Source organism: Hoplias malabaricus, chromosome 1 (assembly GCF_029633855.1).
Source record: "Hoplias malabaricus isolate fHopMal1 chromosome 1, fHopMal1.hap1, whole genome shotgun sequence".
NCBI lineage: Eukaryota > Metazoa > Chordata > Actinopteri > Characiformes > Erythrinidae > Hoplias > Hoplias malabaricus.
This window is the reverse complement of record NC_089800.1, coordinates 84,035,129-84,047,596: the sequence shown is the minus strand read 5'-3', so window position 1 is coordinate 84,047,596 and position 12,468 is coordinate 84,035,129. Positions and strand designations below refer to the sequence as shown.

At 40.6% G+C, this 12,468-nt stretch overlaps 1 protein-coding gene across 2 annotated transcripts in view; it reads right to left on the bottom strand.

The window, feature by feature from the left end:
* Window positions 1–500: 500 nt before the first annotated feature.
* The window catches only part of kif13ba (kinesin family member 13Ba), a 38,574-nt gene continuing 26,606 nt past the window's right edge, over window positions 501–12,468 (bottom strand). The window contains exons 25-40 of one of the 2 annotated variants that reach the window (XM_066675578.1): window positions 11,574–11,720; window positions 11,450–11,479; window positions 11,250–11,349; window positions 10,976–11,102; window positions 10,674–10,729; window positions 9,984–10,108; window positions 9,688–9,864; window positions 9,473–9,565; window positions 9,061–9,213; window positions 8,831–8,908; window positions 8,469–8,522; window positions 8,203–8,341; window positions 7,541–7,674; window positions 5,612–5,677; window positions 4,254–4,974; window positions 501–3,915 (exon numbers count right to left, since the gene is read on the bottom strand). In XM_066675578.1, the coding sequence (XP_066531675.1) occupies window positions 3,692–3,915; window positions 4,254–4,974; window positions 5,612–5,677; window positions 7,541–7,674; window positions 8,203–8,341; window positions 8,469–8,522; window positions 8,831–8,908; window positions 9,061–9,213; window positions 9,473–9,565; window positions 9,688–9,864; window positions 9,984–10,108; window positions 10,674–10,729; window positions 10,976–11,102; window positions 11,250–11,349; window positions 11,450–11,479; window positions 11,574–11,720 (2,424 nt within the window). In that variant the 3' untranslated portion in view covers window positions 501–3,691. The remainder of the gene's footprint in view (window positions 3,916–4,253; window positions 4,975–5,611; window positions 5,678–7,540; window positions 7,675–8,202; window positions 8,342–8,468; window positions 8,523–8,830; window positions 8,909–9,060; window positions 9,214–9,472; window positions 9,566–9,687; window positions 9,865–9,983; window positions 10,109–10,673; window positions 10,730–10,975; window positions 11,103–11,249; window positions 11,350–11,449; window positions 11,480–11,573; window positions 11,721–12,468) is intronic. The other variant, XM_066675585.1, reaches the window with a different exon arrangement.

Genomic DNA, 12,468 nt, shown 5'->3' with positions numbered 1-12,468 from the left:
TTTTAATTCATACTTATATCTGTCAGTAACTACAGTAATGTGAAATATTCATGGAGGTCCATTAAGTGGTGCTTAGCCTTTAATATTAACATGTAATACAGTGTGTCACCACCCTTATAAGCAGTGTCTACGATTCTGGGGAACTGCTGTTTTCTCTGGTTTGTTTACATTCAAAAGCTCCACATCTTTTAAGGTGGAATGGTTTGAGGAGGAAATTACTGTTTGTAGGTGGCTTGTCTGTAAATATCAATTGCCTCAGAAACTCATTTGTAAGTTGAGTCGTTTAGTTTTGTAGTTTGTTTTCAGTCTGTGTTTATATTGACGCATATATGTCTTCAGAATTAAGTCAGTTCCAGCGTATATAATCTGAAAATGCAAATATGAATCTATATTACCCACAGATGGAGATTGTTTTCTGTTTGTAAAAACACTTTAGTCTGATAACGTGAACTTAATGTGTCATGGGTTTAAATTTATGACAGAAGCAGATTAATGTCCGTAAATCAGTTCACTTTTTATTTTTCCTTTACAGGGAGATTATTGTACAGTTGATATAAAAGAAATTATAAATGAATTATTATACATGATTATTCTTTGGATATCAGCATAGAATTACAAATAATTAAATTAATCCCAAACTTGTGCTCAGATTGGAGTTTCAAAATGCACCTATATACACACACACACGCACACACGCTCGGCAATACACAAACATACAATCACAAAGTGTGGAAATGATTCATGACCTAAAACAAAACAAAACACAAAAAGGGAAGAGGCACAGACCAGTGTCAGGAAACAATAGCTTCAAACTGAAGAGAGGGGGATACAGGGAAAGAGCAGAGAGTTTCAGTTGCCCATCTGTGCAAACAGACAGCAACACACTGTTCTCCCAAAAGCCTCTCTGTGTGCTGCTGTCCCTGTGGCGTGAATTTAAAAATGGAAGAGAGCACTTTTATCCATTCTGGCGTAACACCAGCAACACTGACCCAGCTGAAGAGGAGCTGAAAGGCCACTTTGTGGTCACTGCTTTAATATTGCTCTGGGTCTGACTCGCTCTGAGAAATGACAGGCCAGATATGAATATCAATCACACGTTTATAAACAAGTAAAACTAGGGCTGGGTTTGGAAACTCAGTATTATCCACACCCCACTAGACTGCTTACATTTCGATACCAAAGCAGTCCGTCTTGGTATTGGTGAGCGATAAGAATGCTGATTGGCTGATAAAAAAAAAAAGTTAAATACATCAGCAGGTAAATAGATGTTTGGGGTTTGTTTTGCAGCCTCATAAAAATATTTTAAAATCACACTCATTTTGCAAGCGTTCTTTAGATTACATAAAACAGAAGTATTGAAGACAGTATCATTTTTAGCAACACCCAGCCCTAGGTATGACAAAGTATATGAGAGCAAGGTCATGAACTGTGATCAATGGGTGAGAGTAAATCAACAATAAATCAATCAATGCCAAACGGTAAATTGCACTTGAACATTAAAAATACGCTATTCTGGCAAAACACAGTATATTGCCTCCATAACACCCACATCTGTCACTTCAATGACCAACGTGGGAGGGGATCCCTAATGAAAACCAAACCAGTTTTTAAGGTCACTTCCCCATTCTCATGATAATCTAACTGAAGTGTATGGAAGGCCACCATGGCCAGAACTCATGATGATATCAACTATCTATGCTCATTGCAACAAAAGTATATCTGATGTTTTTTTATTTATGTATTCTTTTAGGAATTTCCGATTGACAGCTGTTAAGACACCTAATACTTACAAAATATCCCCATTGCGCTTGTGTTGTGCTACTTGTGCGTACAGTTTAATGCACGAGGCACAGGTATGAATAAAGATATGTTTTCCAGACAGGGTTTCATGGGAGTTGAAAATATTTTTTTTCCTACAATGAGGACAGGAAAAAAATAAAATAAAAAATAAAACACATTTTCTCTAACAGAAGGGACTGGGGTTATCAAATTGAAAATTCAAGCAAATAAATATTACTTTAAGGACCCCTACCCTTTCCTGCAGACAACAAATAGTCAGTTTTAATAGTGAAACACAATGGCTTTTTACTTCAGCACCATGTCCTACTCCACAGATAAATGAACTCACAGAAGACAAAAAACCCACTGGGTGGGCGCATATCTAATATAAATCAAATGTGCAAATTACATTGTAAATCAAGGGATTTCTAAATTAATACACCTACCTATACTCATTAAAATACATCTTAATTATCTGATATTGCATTAGAAATCACATGATGTTAAGGATAAAAAGGAAAAGTTTTATAATCCAACTTTCTTGTCATCTCTGATGTGCAAATTATACAGAATTACGCTTCATGTAAATCATATTAGGTGCGTGTCAAAATATGTATTATGTAGTGGAGCAAAACGGTCAAACATTTCATGGAATGTCTTCAACTTACTTGCTTCAAGCAAATGAACAAATTGTAGCTTTAGGTGCTATCAGGAATTGGTCCACACAGCCTCGCTAATATCACTTTCTAGAAGAGAAAGATTCTCATGGAAGACCAAGCTTCATCGACTGCTCAATTTATCCCATTTCTGTAATCCATATTCGCCAGTAACTGATACTCCCACTAATCATTAGCTACAGTTTCTTTCAGCAACAGACATAATACCTTTAACTGTTAAAAACTTTGCATCATTTGAAAATGCCCCTAATAAAAGGCCTAACTCCAGTGCAAATTTAACCTTTGCTGGACAGCCCAGTTCTGCTAATCCTTTCTACTTAACCATTACACACTGTTAAAGAACACAGGCTACTAATCATCATTAATAGCCTGTGTGATCTGAACCTATTTAAATCCATTTCACAGGCCATTGCTCTACTTCACGGTCTGCCCGACGTTCATGGAGCTCTGCAGGACAGACTCATCCAGTGGCCTTTTCCCTATACACTGATGTCAGATACTCTCCCAATAACACTTCAAAAAGCCATCTTTTCTCCTTTCATTGATCCACTTGTTATAGCACTTCACAAGATAATGCAGCATTCAACTTCCAGTCATTAATTACCACATCCAACAAAACAACCACCTTCAAAACCACAACAGTTACTATACATGCATACAGCCAAGCTGGGTACACAAGCCACTTCGACTTACAACAGGCAAAACCAGTATCTGAGACCAGTCCCTGAGACGACCTTGCGCTGACACGAAAGGCATTCTCACTAGTGTTAAGGGAAAATGGAGATGGACATCTATAAAAAAATAAAAAAAAGATAACTCAATTCTCAAAGGCACGTTCTGGAAACTCAGCAAGAATTTCTGACTGAGGAAGATCAATCATGCATAAACCACGGAAAAGACTCTTGATAGAATCAGGGCAGGACAAGAACGACGGTTTGAACCCAACGAACAGGAAGCCTCATTCGGGCAGTTTTAAGGTCTTAACACAAGGATACCCACTACACTCCTTAAAGTCCATTCAGTATCACAGTTCCTCTGCGCTACACATCATTTGAGCACTTAAGCTGGTGTTGAGGCTTTGAGGTGTGAGTGTAGGAAGGCTGTAACAGTTCAGTGCCAAGCTAAGCATCAGAACAGGGGTTTCAACAAACTGAGGAAGAGCACAAAGCACAAACAGTTCTTCCTCAGGGAGGCACACAGAAGCTGAGGCTTCACCTGGTCTGGAACAATGGTGTTCAGCTGCTCCAGGATTTGCGGTTCTCTCCTTTATGAACACTTGTGCTGGAACCTCCCCTCATCTGGGGAAACCAGGCAGACTGGCAGAACTCTCCACTGCGCCGATTTTCTCCATGCCGCGTTGCTCCCTCCCGTCGACAGACTCGATCCGGCCGTACCAGTACTCCATAACCAGGGTTACAGCGGAAATACCGACGGCCCTCTACTGAGCCATCATTCTTTCCTGAGAAGGGTTTTTAAAAAAAACAACATTTAGTAACTATACATAATACAATAAATAAAAATGTACTAGTTCATCTAGGATATCTGGCAGGTAAGTCAAGACTACTACAGTAGTATGAGTATGTATGAGACACAGGAAATAGGTTTGGAAAGTGTGTGATTGAAGTTTGCATGATGCTAAACTGTCTTTCATAGTTTGATTAGACTCTAGGCCGCTCGGGTGAAAAACAAAAGCAAGCAGACAAACAATTCTTGGCTGATAAGATGACATTTGGATCTAGGCAAACTGTAAATCTTGGTTTTGTTTGGAATGTGAGTCCATGAGAGGCTGTGACTGACCTGCAGGAGAGTCCAGCTCCACGCCAACCCAGACGCCAGCTGAGAAATCAGTGAGCCCGACGTAACGCACAGTGCCACATTTGCTGCCAGACAACACAACGCTCTCTCCTACTTTCAGCCAATGCGGGAGGTCAGATTCCCTGCCTGCCTCCTCTTCAGAGGTGATGTCCAACTTCTCCAGACTGTCTGCCGGTGGAACTGCAACTCTCTCTTCCTCTTTATCCTCACCCAGAATGCGACTAAATGACTTGAGGTCTGAGGGTTTGACCCTCTGGAGGGAGAAAGGGTGATCTGTAGCAGCTTTGGGTACTAAAGGAGGGATAACTGTCAGTTTTGTTTCAGAGTGAGAAGAGGTGACCCCATTTCTAGAAGCAGCCTGAGGGTCTTTGGGGTGTGGGGTCTGCTGGGACTGCTCTTTTTTCAACAAATCAGCAGGAGTAATTGAGTCATTAACCAGAGTTCCTAACCCATCCTCGTTCTCAAGCGCTGCTTGTCTGGTTGTTTCAGGGCCGGTGTGGGTATTGGGGGTGAGGGTGAGGTCCCCGTAAGCAGCCGAAACATCAGAGAGGGTTGCGGTGGAGACACTGGTGGAGAAATAGCCACTGGAAGCTTCACTGATGGGGCTGAGGGGCAGGTCATGCGAATCATGCACAGAAGAGGGCAGGGCATCAGGGTTGTCTGAGGGTTTCTCGGAACCAGGACTTCTCCCTATTACTGGCACCTGAGGGAAGGCACGGCCACAGCTAACTCAATCTTCAATTAACCCAAGAGCATGCTCTCAAACTAAAGGACTCTGAATTCAAGGCAAGCACAGTGTAAGGCATGCAGGAGAAGCGGACCATGCTGTAGAAAATTGCCTCAGTTAAAGTGCCCATTCCCTATATTTTATTTATTTTATTATTACTCCATTTGTATTAAAACAAACATGTCATATTAAAAGTCCTTTAGATTTAGATGCTGTAAACGTTATTGAACTCTTAAGACAGATGTTACTTTTATTCTAAAATTACTAAAATTGCTCCAAATAGTGTATGCAAGTTTTTGTGACATCACAAACATTGAGAAAATGTAATAAACTGTAATTTATACCCCAGGTAGTTCTGACCCCACAGTGTATAGAGGGATATTTGTGATGTTACTGTATAAATAAATACTTAAATATATTGGAATTAATGGTAAGTTCAAGAAGTAGACCAAAGCAAATATCTCAAAGTATAGTACTCCCTCTCGTGCAATATCAAACCTTTATTTCCAAGATAACTGAGTATTTCAAGACATGGGCACTTTAATCTGTAAAGAAATGACCTAGTTACGTATGGGATATTTCATTTAGACCATATGCTATGTTGAGATCTTACCTGTTCTACTCGAACTCTGCTTTCATCAGGGGTGTTGCTGGTTTGCATCATGATACGGGGCATATGCTGAAATGGATGGAATACATTTTTGTTATGTGGTGTTATAAAAATATATACAGGAGGTCCTCGGGTTACGTCAGTCCCGAGTTACGATGTTTCGTGGTTACGACACATCTCCCATTTACTGTATAAAGCCTTGTTTCGACTTAAGTGGTTTTCCGTCGTGAACTACGTGTGTGGTGTGCGCAGCGGAAGAATACACGGTTACACGGCTCGGGACCGAGGAGGATAGGTGTGAGGATAGGATAAGTGCTTACAGTATGTTATTTACGTACAGTAGGTACGTATGTTCCGACTTACACCGAAAATCGGTTTATGACGCGACGTAGGAACGGATCAACGTCGTAAGTCGAGGACCCCCTGTATTATGTGAAAAATGTGGAGACAGTTGTGATTAATCAAAGTGAGTGTGTGAAGAAATTAGAAATGTATGGACAAAGCCTGCAGTCTAGAAATCCTACATTTACTACCTACTTCATCCCAACTAAATACCGCATGTGCAAATGATGTCTACATGGAAATAAATCAAAGGAAACTTCAAGTTAAATAAAAAATTCCTTCTTACAGGAAACAATAAATCGTACATAGAAAGGGATTATTTTTATAGGAAACGTACAAGATAACAATGAATCTTATGTATGACACTGTATTCTGCAGCTGCTATGGAGTTGCTGAGAATTTATGCTCTTCATTCAACTGCAGAAGATCATTTTCCCTTATATTATTTAAGAGCTGAACCCTGGTTTACAAGAGTTTACCATGATTGAGCTTAAGCAGAAGTCAAGATTTTAAAGGTTTCTTTGTTGTAAGACAATTACATGATTAACTACTTAGTTATAACAATCTGTACAACAAATTCCAGATTCCAACTGAGGTGTTACCATTTCTTTCACCATTCCCCGTATTCAGATAAAATGTTAACAGCCTTTTCTTTTAAACCAATACCTTCAGGCAGACCAAGCTGTGGAGTAAGTTTAGAGACCTACAGACAAACCAACAAACAATAAACTAACAAGAGCTACATCAAAGTGTAAAGTTTCAGTCCCCCCCCCCAAAGATCCAAGACTGTAACCAGAATCCACAAGCATTTTAAACAAGAGAAAGAGGCTACGATCACCTTTTGACAAATATATGCCTTCCCTGGTTGAAGCATAAAATCACTTACGTTTACTAATGGAATCACTTGAGCATATGAACACAGCATTCGATTGGAACTGATTCATAGCTCAAATTAATATTTAAATATACAGGGGGGTCCTCGACTTACGACGTTGATCCGTTCCTACGTCGCGTCGTAAAGTGATTTTCGATGTAAGTCGGAACATACGTACATACTGTACGTAAATAACATACTGTAAGCACTGATCCTATCCTAACACCTATCCTCCTCGGTCCCGAGCCGCGTAACCGTGTATTCTTCCGCCGCGCACACCAAACACGAAGTTCACGTTACGACGTTTACGACGCAAAACCACTTAAGTCGAAACAAGGCTGACGTAACCCGAGGACCTCCTGTATACACTGCAGCAGTGACTGTCAGGTTTAGGCTAAGAATCCACCACACAAATCATATTTGTTGTGTGGTGGTCCTGTGAAGTTCCTGATCATAGAAGAACAGGGTGAAACAGGATATATGCGCGCAGAGCAACAGAGGGACTACATTCTGTAATTGCAGAAATGCAACATGTTCCTGTATGATCAGTGGAGCTGAGAGACTGGACAGAGTGTGTAGAAACAAGGAAGTGTTTATAACCTTATGGCTGTTTGGTGTATTTCTGACAACCACAGCTTTTAAGGGTTAAGCAAAAAGCTAATATCAGAGTGAAGGTGTATGGAAAAGTGTTCAGTAAAAGGAAAAGTCAGACACACCTGCTGAGTGTGAGGAGAGGGACGAAGGTCCTTCTTATCATCACGAACAGGGAACAGGGACTTAAGCAGCTTGGGCATCTGGGGGACCAGGGCCTTGACTGGGGAGAGATAAGAAGCAGCAAGCCCTGAAAGACCTGTGGGGAGGTCGGGGAGGAGCCAGGCCAACAGAATTGTGGAGTATAAAGAGGGCAGACAGAGACAGAGAAAAAAAAAAAAAAAAACAAGGACGGACGTGGTGGAGGTGGACAGAAAGGGCACAAGAAGTTGAAGGCAAGCACATATAAATGCCACATGGACAACGACACAAATAATTGGACAGGACAAATAGAAGCAATGGAAAAACAGAGTGATATATCTGGAAAAGAGAATTTTACTCATTCATTTTAAATGATTTGTACGGGATTTATGAAGTGGAAAAAAATGTAAATGAAAATTAAAGTAAAATATTACCTAATAACAAATTCTCAAAGTTACAATTACTCCATTTTACTTTTAGGAAAGCATTAACATGCTAATCACAGTGAAATTATGTAAAACTTATAATCCCTAGCAGATTTGAGTCGACTGACAGAAGGTAGATTGACAGACTAGCCAAGGCTCAAGAAAACCAGGCAACACTCAATAACAAAGCACTTCTATGAACAGAAGCATGGCAGGTTTACCTTGGTCTGTATCCTGAGGCAGGGGCTGGGTTTGGTTCTGGCTTTGTGGTGGAGGTGTTGGCTCCCTGGAGGGCCGCGGTAACGTGCGGCTGAACTGTGGAGAGGTCATGAAGATGTCCTGCTGACTTTCCCATCGATTCTTCACAAAAGGGAGACAGTTAAAATGAGGTTAATTTGAGATTAGACTAAGTCCTTAATAAAGGTGCCATTTTAGAATTCCAGAAACTTGGCTCTAATGAGAGACACAGAACAGAGAGGACTCCTACCTTGTTATCCTCTAGACTTGAGTTTGGAGATAAGTCTTGTCTGCTCCCAGATAACTGAGGGAGAAATATAAACAAGGGTGATTCAAACACTATATCAGCGAACCTCTTTTAATTAAGTCTGTATACATTTTTAGCATTGAGAGAATGGAGTGCATTCCCCCAGTATTTGTATTATACTTCATAACAAGTAAAGGAATGAGTTCTGATTTAGAAAAAGGTCAGAGGACAGCAGACTCATCCACGCACACATGCACACCTCAGCTGTCATGTGAACATGTTAATCTGATTGGACTGTTCTCAATCTAAGCCTTAGAGCAGGGCGCTGTGTACAGGCATGTTCAGCAGCAGCTGCGAGGGCTTACCCTGTGCACGCTGGGGGAGCTGAGGCTCCGTCTGCTGCCCTTCCCTTTGCCTGCCAAATGCTCTTTCACAGCCACTTCCTGAACAAAAACAGAGTGGGAGAAAGAAGGGGAGGGGGAAAGAAAAAATCTGAAATGGATCCCAAAAGTAATCCTTGCTGGACATTACAAGCAATGTTTAATGTTGAGAATTCAATTCAGCTTTTCGTCTAAAATCATGCGAGTTTCAGTACCTGTCGAAGGCGGTCTAGGGTGAGGATGTTTTCCACTGCCAGAACACTCCGCAGATATTTCTCTATGGCTGCTTCATTGTCGGAGGACTTCGGGTTCTCTGCACTCGCAGCCATCCGGGCCAGCATCTCTCGGTCCTCGGAGCTCTGAGCGTCCTGAAGAGCAAGTTTGTTTGGTTTTAATACCATTCATTCTCTAACATTAAATTCAAATGTAATATTGTCAGTGGTCATCAAGTACTCTTAAAAACACATCAACATGTCTTTGCATATAGTAGCTTAAAAGCAGTTGTTATATTTTGCATCTCTGCATCTTTTAAAGTACAGGCAAAGAGACATAAAAATATATAAAAAGGTGGGAACCTATATACTTCCATCTTAGAGTGGGTTAATGCTCAAAACTGGACATTCTCACCCCTGGAATATTTGAGACAACTTCAAAGGTCACCCCGCAGCCAGGGACTGTACTCCGTGTGGACATTCTCTTCAGAAAATTTTGAGCAAAACCCTGTGGACCCACAGACAGAAATTATTAAAAGATATTGGCTAATTTGTGGTATAGATACTTCATATAAATAAAGCAATAAGTAACACTATGTCTGGCCAAAAAGAAAGTATGGTGCTGCTCACCTGTCTCCCAGTGAGATTCACGCATATGCGCTTTCGTAAGACTAGCTGCATCTCTGCTGGGTGACTGAGCTGCACCACAGTTCGAACTGTCAGATAAACCCTCTGGTCTGGAGCGCCTCCTCGACTAAGCTGAGGACACTCATGAACTGTTGAATCCCAGGACGCCTCTGCTTTTACCTGGAAAAAAAAACGAATGTAGTTAGTTAACTTCATGGGATTGGGTTAGGGATGTTGACTGTACTGCACACTGAAAGGACATAGTTAAGCTCTTGAGAGTGTTTGGGTCATGTACTTACTTCTCCATCACAATGTTTGACAATCTGCAGGTCAAAGAATTCATCCTCATCCTCGCCAGCGAGTGTTGCATCCCAGCCTCCTGCCTCTGGTGTTTCTAGGTTTTCTTGAGAGCTAAAATCATCCGCTAAAGGGAGTGAGATGATGACAAAGAGAGGGGGAAAGAGAGAGAGCAGGAGATGGGGAGGGTGGAGAGCAAGTGAGATGGAGTGGGTGAGAGAGAGCAAAGAGCGAAAGAGACAAAGAGAAGAGAGAAACAGGAAGAGAAAGAAAGAAGAGCGAAACAGAGACAGAAGAGAGAGGAAAAAAGAGAGAAAGAGCGAGCGAGAGAGAGAAGAGCGAAAAAAAGAGAGTGCGCGAGAGAGAGAAGAGAGCAAGACAGCACGAGAGAGAGAGAGAGTGATAGAGAGACGAAGAGAAAGAGAGAAGAACGAAAGAGAGAGAAGAGAGAAAGAGGAAAAAAGAGAAAGAGCAAGCAAGAGAGAAGAGCGAAAGAAAGACAGAGAGCACGAAAGAAAGAGACAAAGAGAAAGAGAGTAGAGCAAAAGAGAGAGAAAGAGAGGAAAAAAGAGAAAGACAAAGAGAGAGAGAGCGCAAGAGACAAAGACAAACACATTCCGTGGTTATTTCACATTAGAAATGTAGCCAACACTGGTGATTTGGCTATTTTTGGTGCACATGATTTAACATACCACTCAGATCAAGGAAGAGAACTGGAATGTGAGTTTCCATCCCAGGCACCGGTACCCTGCCAAGATCAGGCAAAATATCAAACCATGCCTGCTTCAGACTAAAAGCTAAAGGCATGAAAAAGTACACTTTTTACTTTCTAAATATATTATAATATAATTTCTAATATAAAATCCACTTCCAGATTAAATACAATGTGAGGGCAGCTTTTAACAGTTAGAATTTTCACTGAGAATATTTGAGTGAATTTGAGAGATCAACCAAAGAGAAAATAATGTCATAAGACTTTAGATACAAGTCTCACCACTCCGCAGGAGCTCCCGGAATGCCACTTCCAGCAGAGGGCACCATTACTGCATTCCTCTCCTCAGTCAGAGTCAGACGACATTCCAGCAGCTGAGCTTCCCTCTCCACATCATCCTCTGACTTATCTTATCACAAACAGATATAAGACAAGACATATCAGGATGCTATTGTCTGACATGCAACATAATGTAATTGAAGTCCCTAGTCCAACAAATGGCCACTCCATACCAGAGGAAAATGTCTGGCACCTGAGTGTGAAAATACATTTTTACCTGCTTTGCTGACCAGGGTCTGAAGATGCTCATCCAGGTACTCCTGTCTCTTAGTGAGAGCAGCGAGCCACTGTCGCCTCAGCCTTTCCAAGTCTCGTTCCTGTAATAGGAACATGCAGGGGAATCTTGCCTGTATTGTTGCTAATATTTCAAAACTAGGATGTGAGAGTTCAATAAGTCAATACTGGAATCAAACATACCTGATAGCTGTCCATTTCATCACCTTCTGGCTACAAAATAAAAGGCATTTCATTATGTCTTAGTAAACAACCTGCAGGCATTATCAAACTGTTTTTAAAATAGTGTACGACATCTATTCTTTACCTCCTGTGAGTCACTGGCTTTAGCTGGGCGAGCCTGTCTTATCTCCACACACCCAATAGATACTCCCAGGATGATTTCAGCTATCAGAGGCATGGTGCCAGAATCCTGTACCGAACGCACATCCACTTGCACCCGCCGAGACTGACCCTACCATACACATACATAAAAGGCATGATACAATAGTATTATATATATATATATATTAGAAAAATTTATAAATTCCCATTTGATTTAACTAACAAAAAAGTGACAGTGATAGTTATAACATGATAGTGATAAACAAAAACAAAAGGGCATGACTAATGTAACACACTGATCTAGTACCTAGTGCTGACATTGATTTTTAAAACTCAGATACCTAATTTTACATATTCAAAGTAAATATTTGGAACATTCATCAATAGTTAGGCACACATTTGAGCTTGTTATTAAATGGTGAAATAGACTAGATTTGTTCTAAAAAGTTTTACAGTGAGAGTGGGACCAAAAATAAATTAACAAAAAAATAATTAAATTAGTATCTAAATGTTATTTAAAAGAATAATGCATCGTTGTCCAGTGAAAAATATGCATATCTCCAAAATAGCAACTTTACAGAAGAAACAAACCTATAATTCCAATGATAGTCCATGTAAAAAAAAAAGAGTTTATTCCAATAATTTTGGAGCATTTCTATTGGTCCATTCAGTATGTAATTTTCACACAATATGAAGGAAAGCTGCTGTGCTCAAATGATGTAATAAACTAAAAACTGACAGTGACAAATGGCAATATAAAAAGGTGTATATTGGTATTATTTACATACAATCCACATCCACAAATACAGGAGGTCCTCGGGTTACTCGGCTTAAGTGGTTTTGCGTCGTAAACATCGTAACGTGAACTTCGTGTTTGG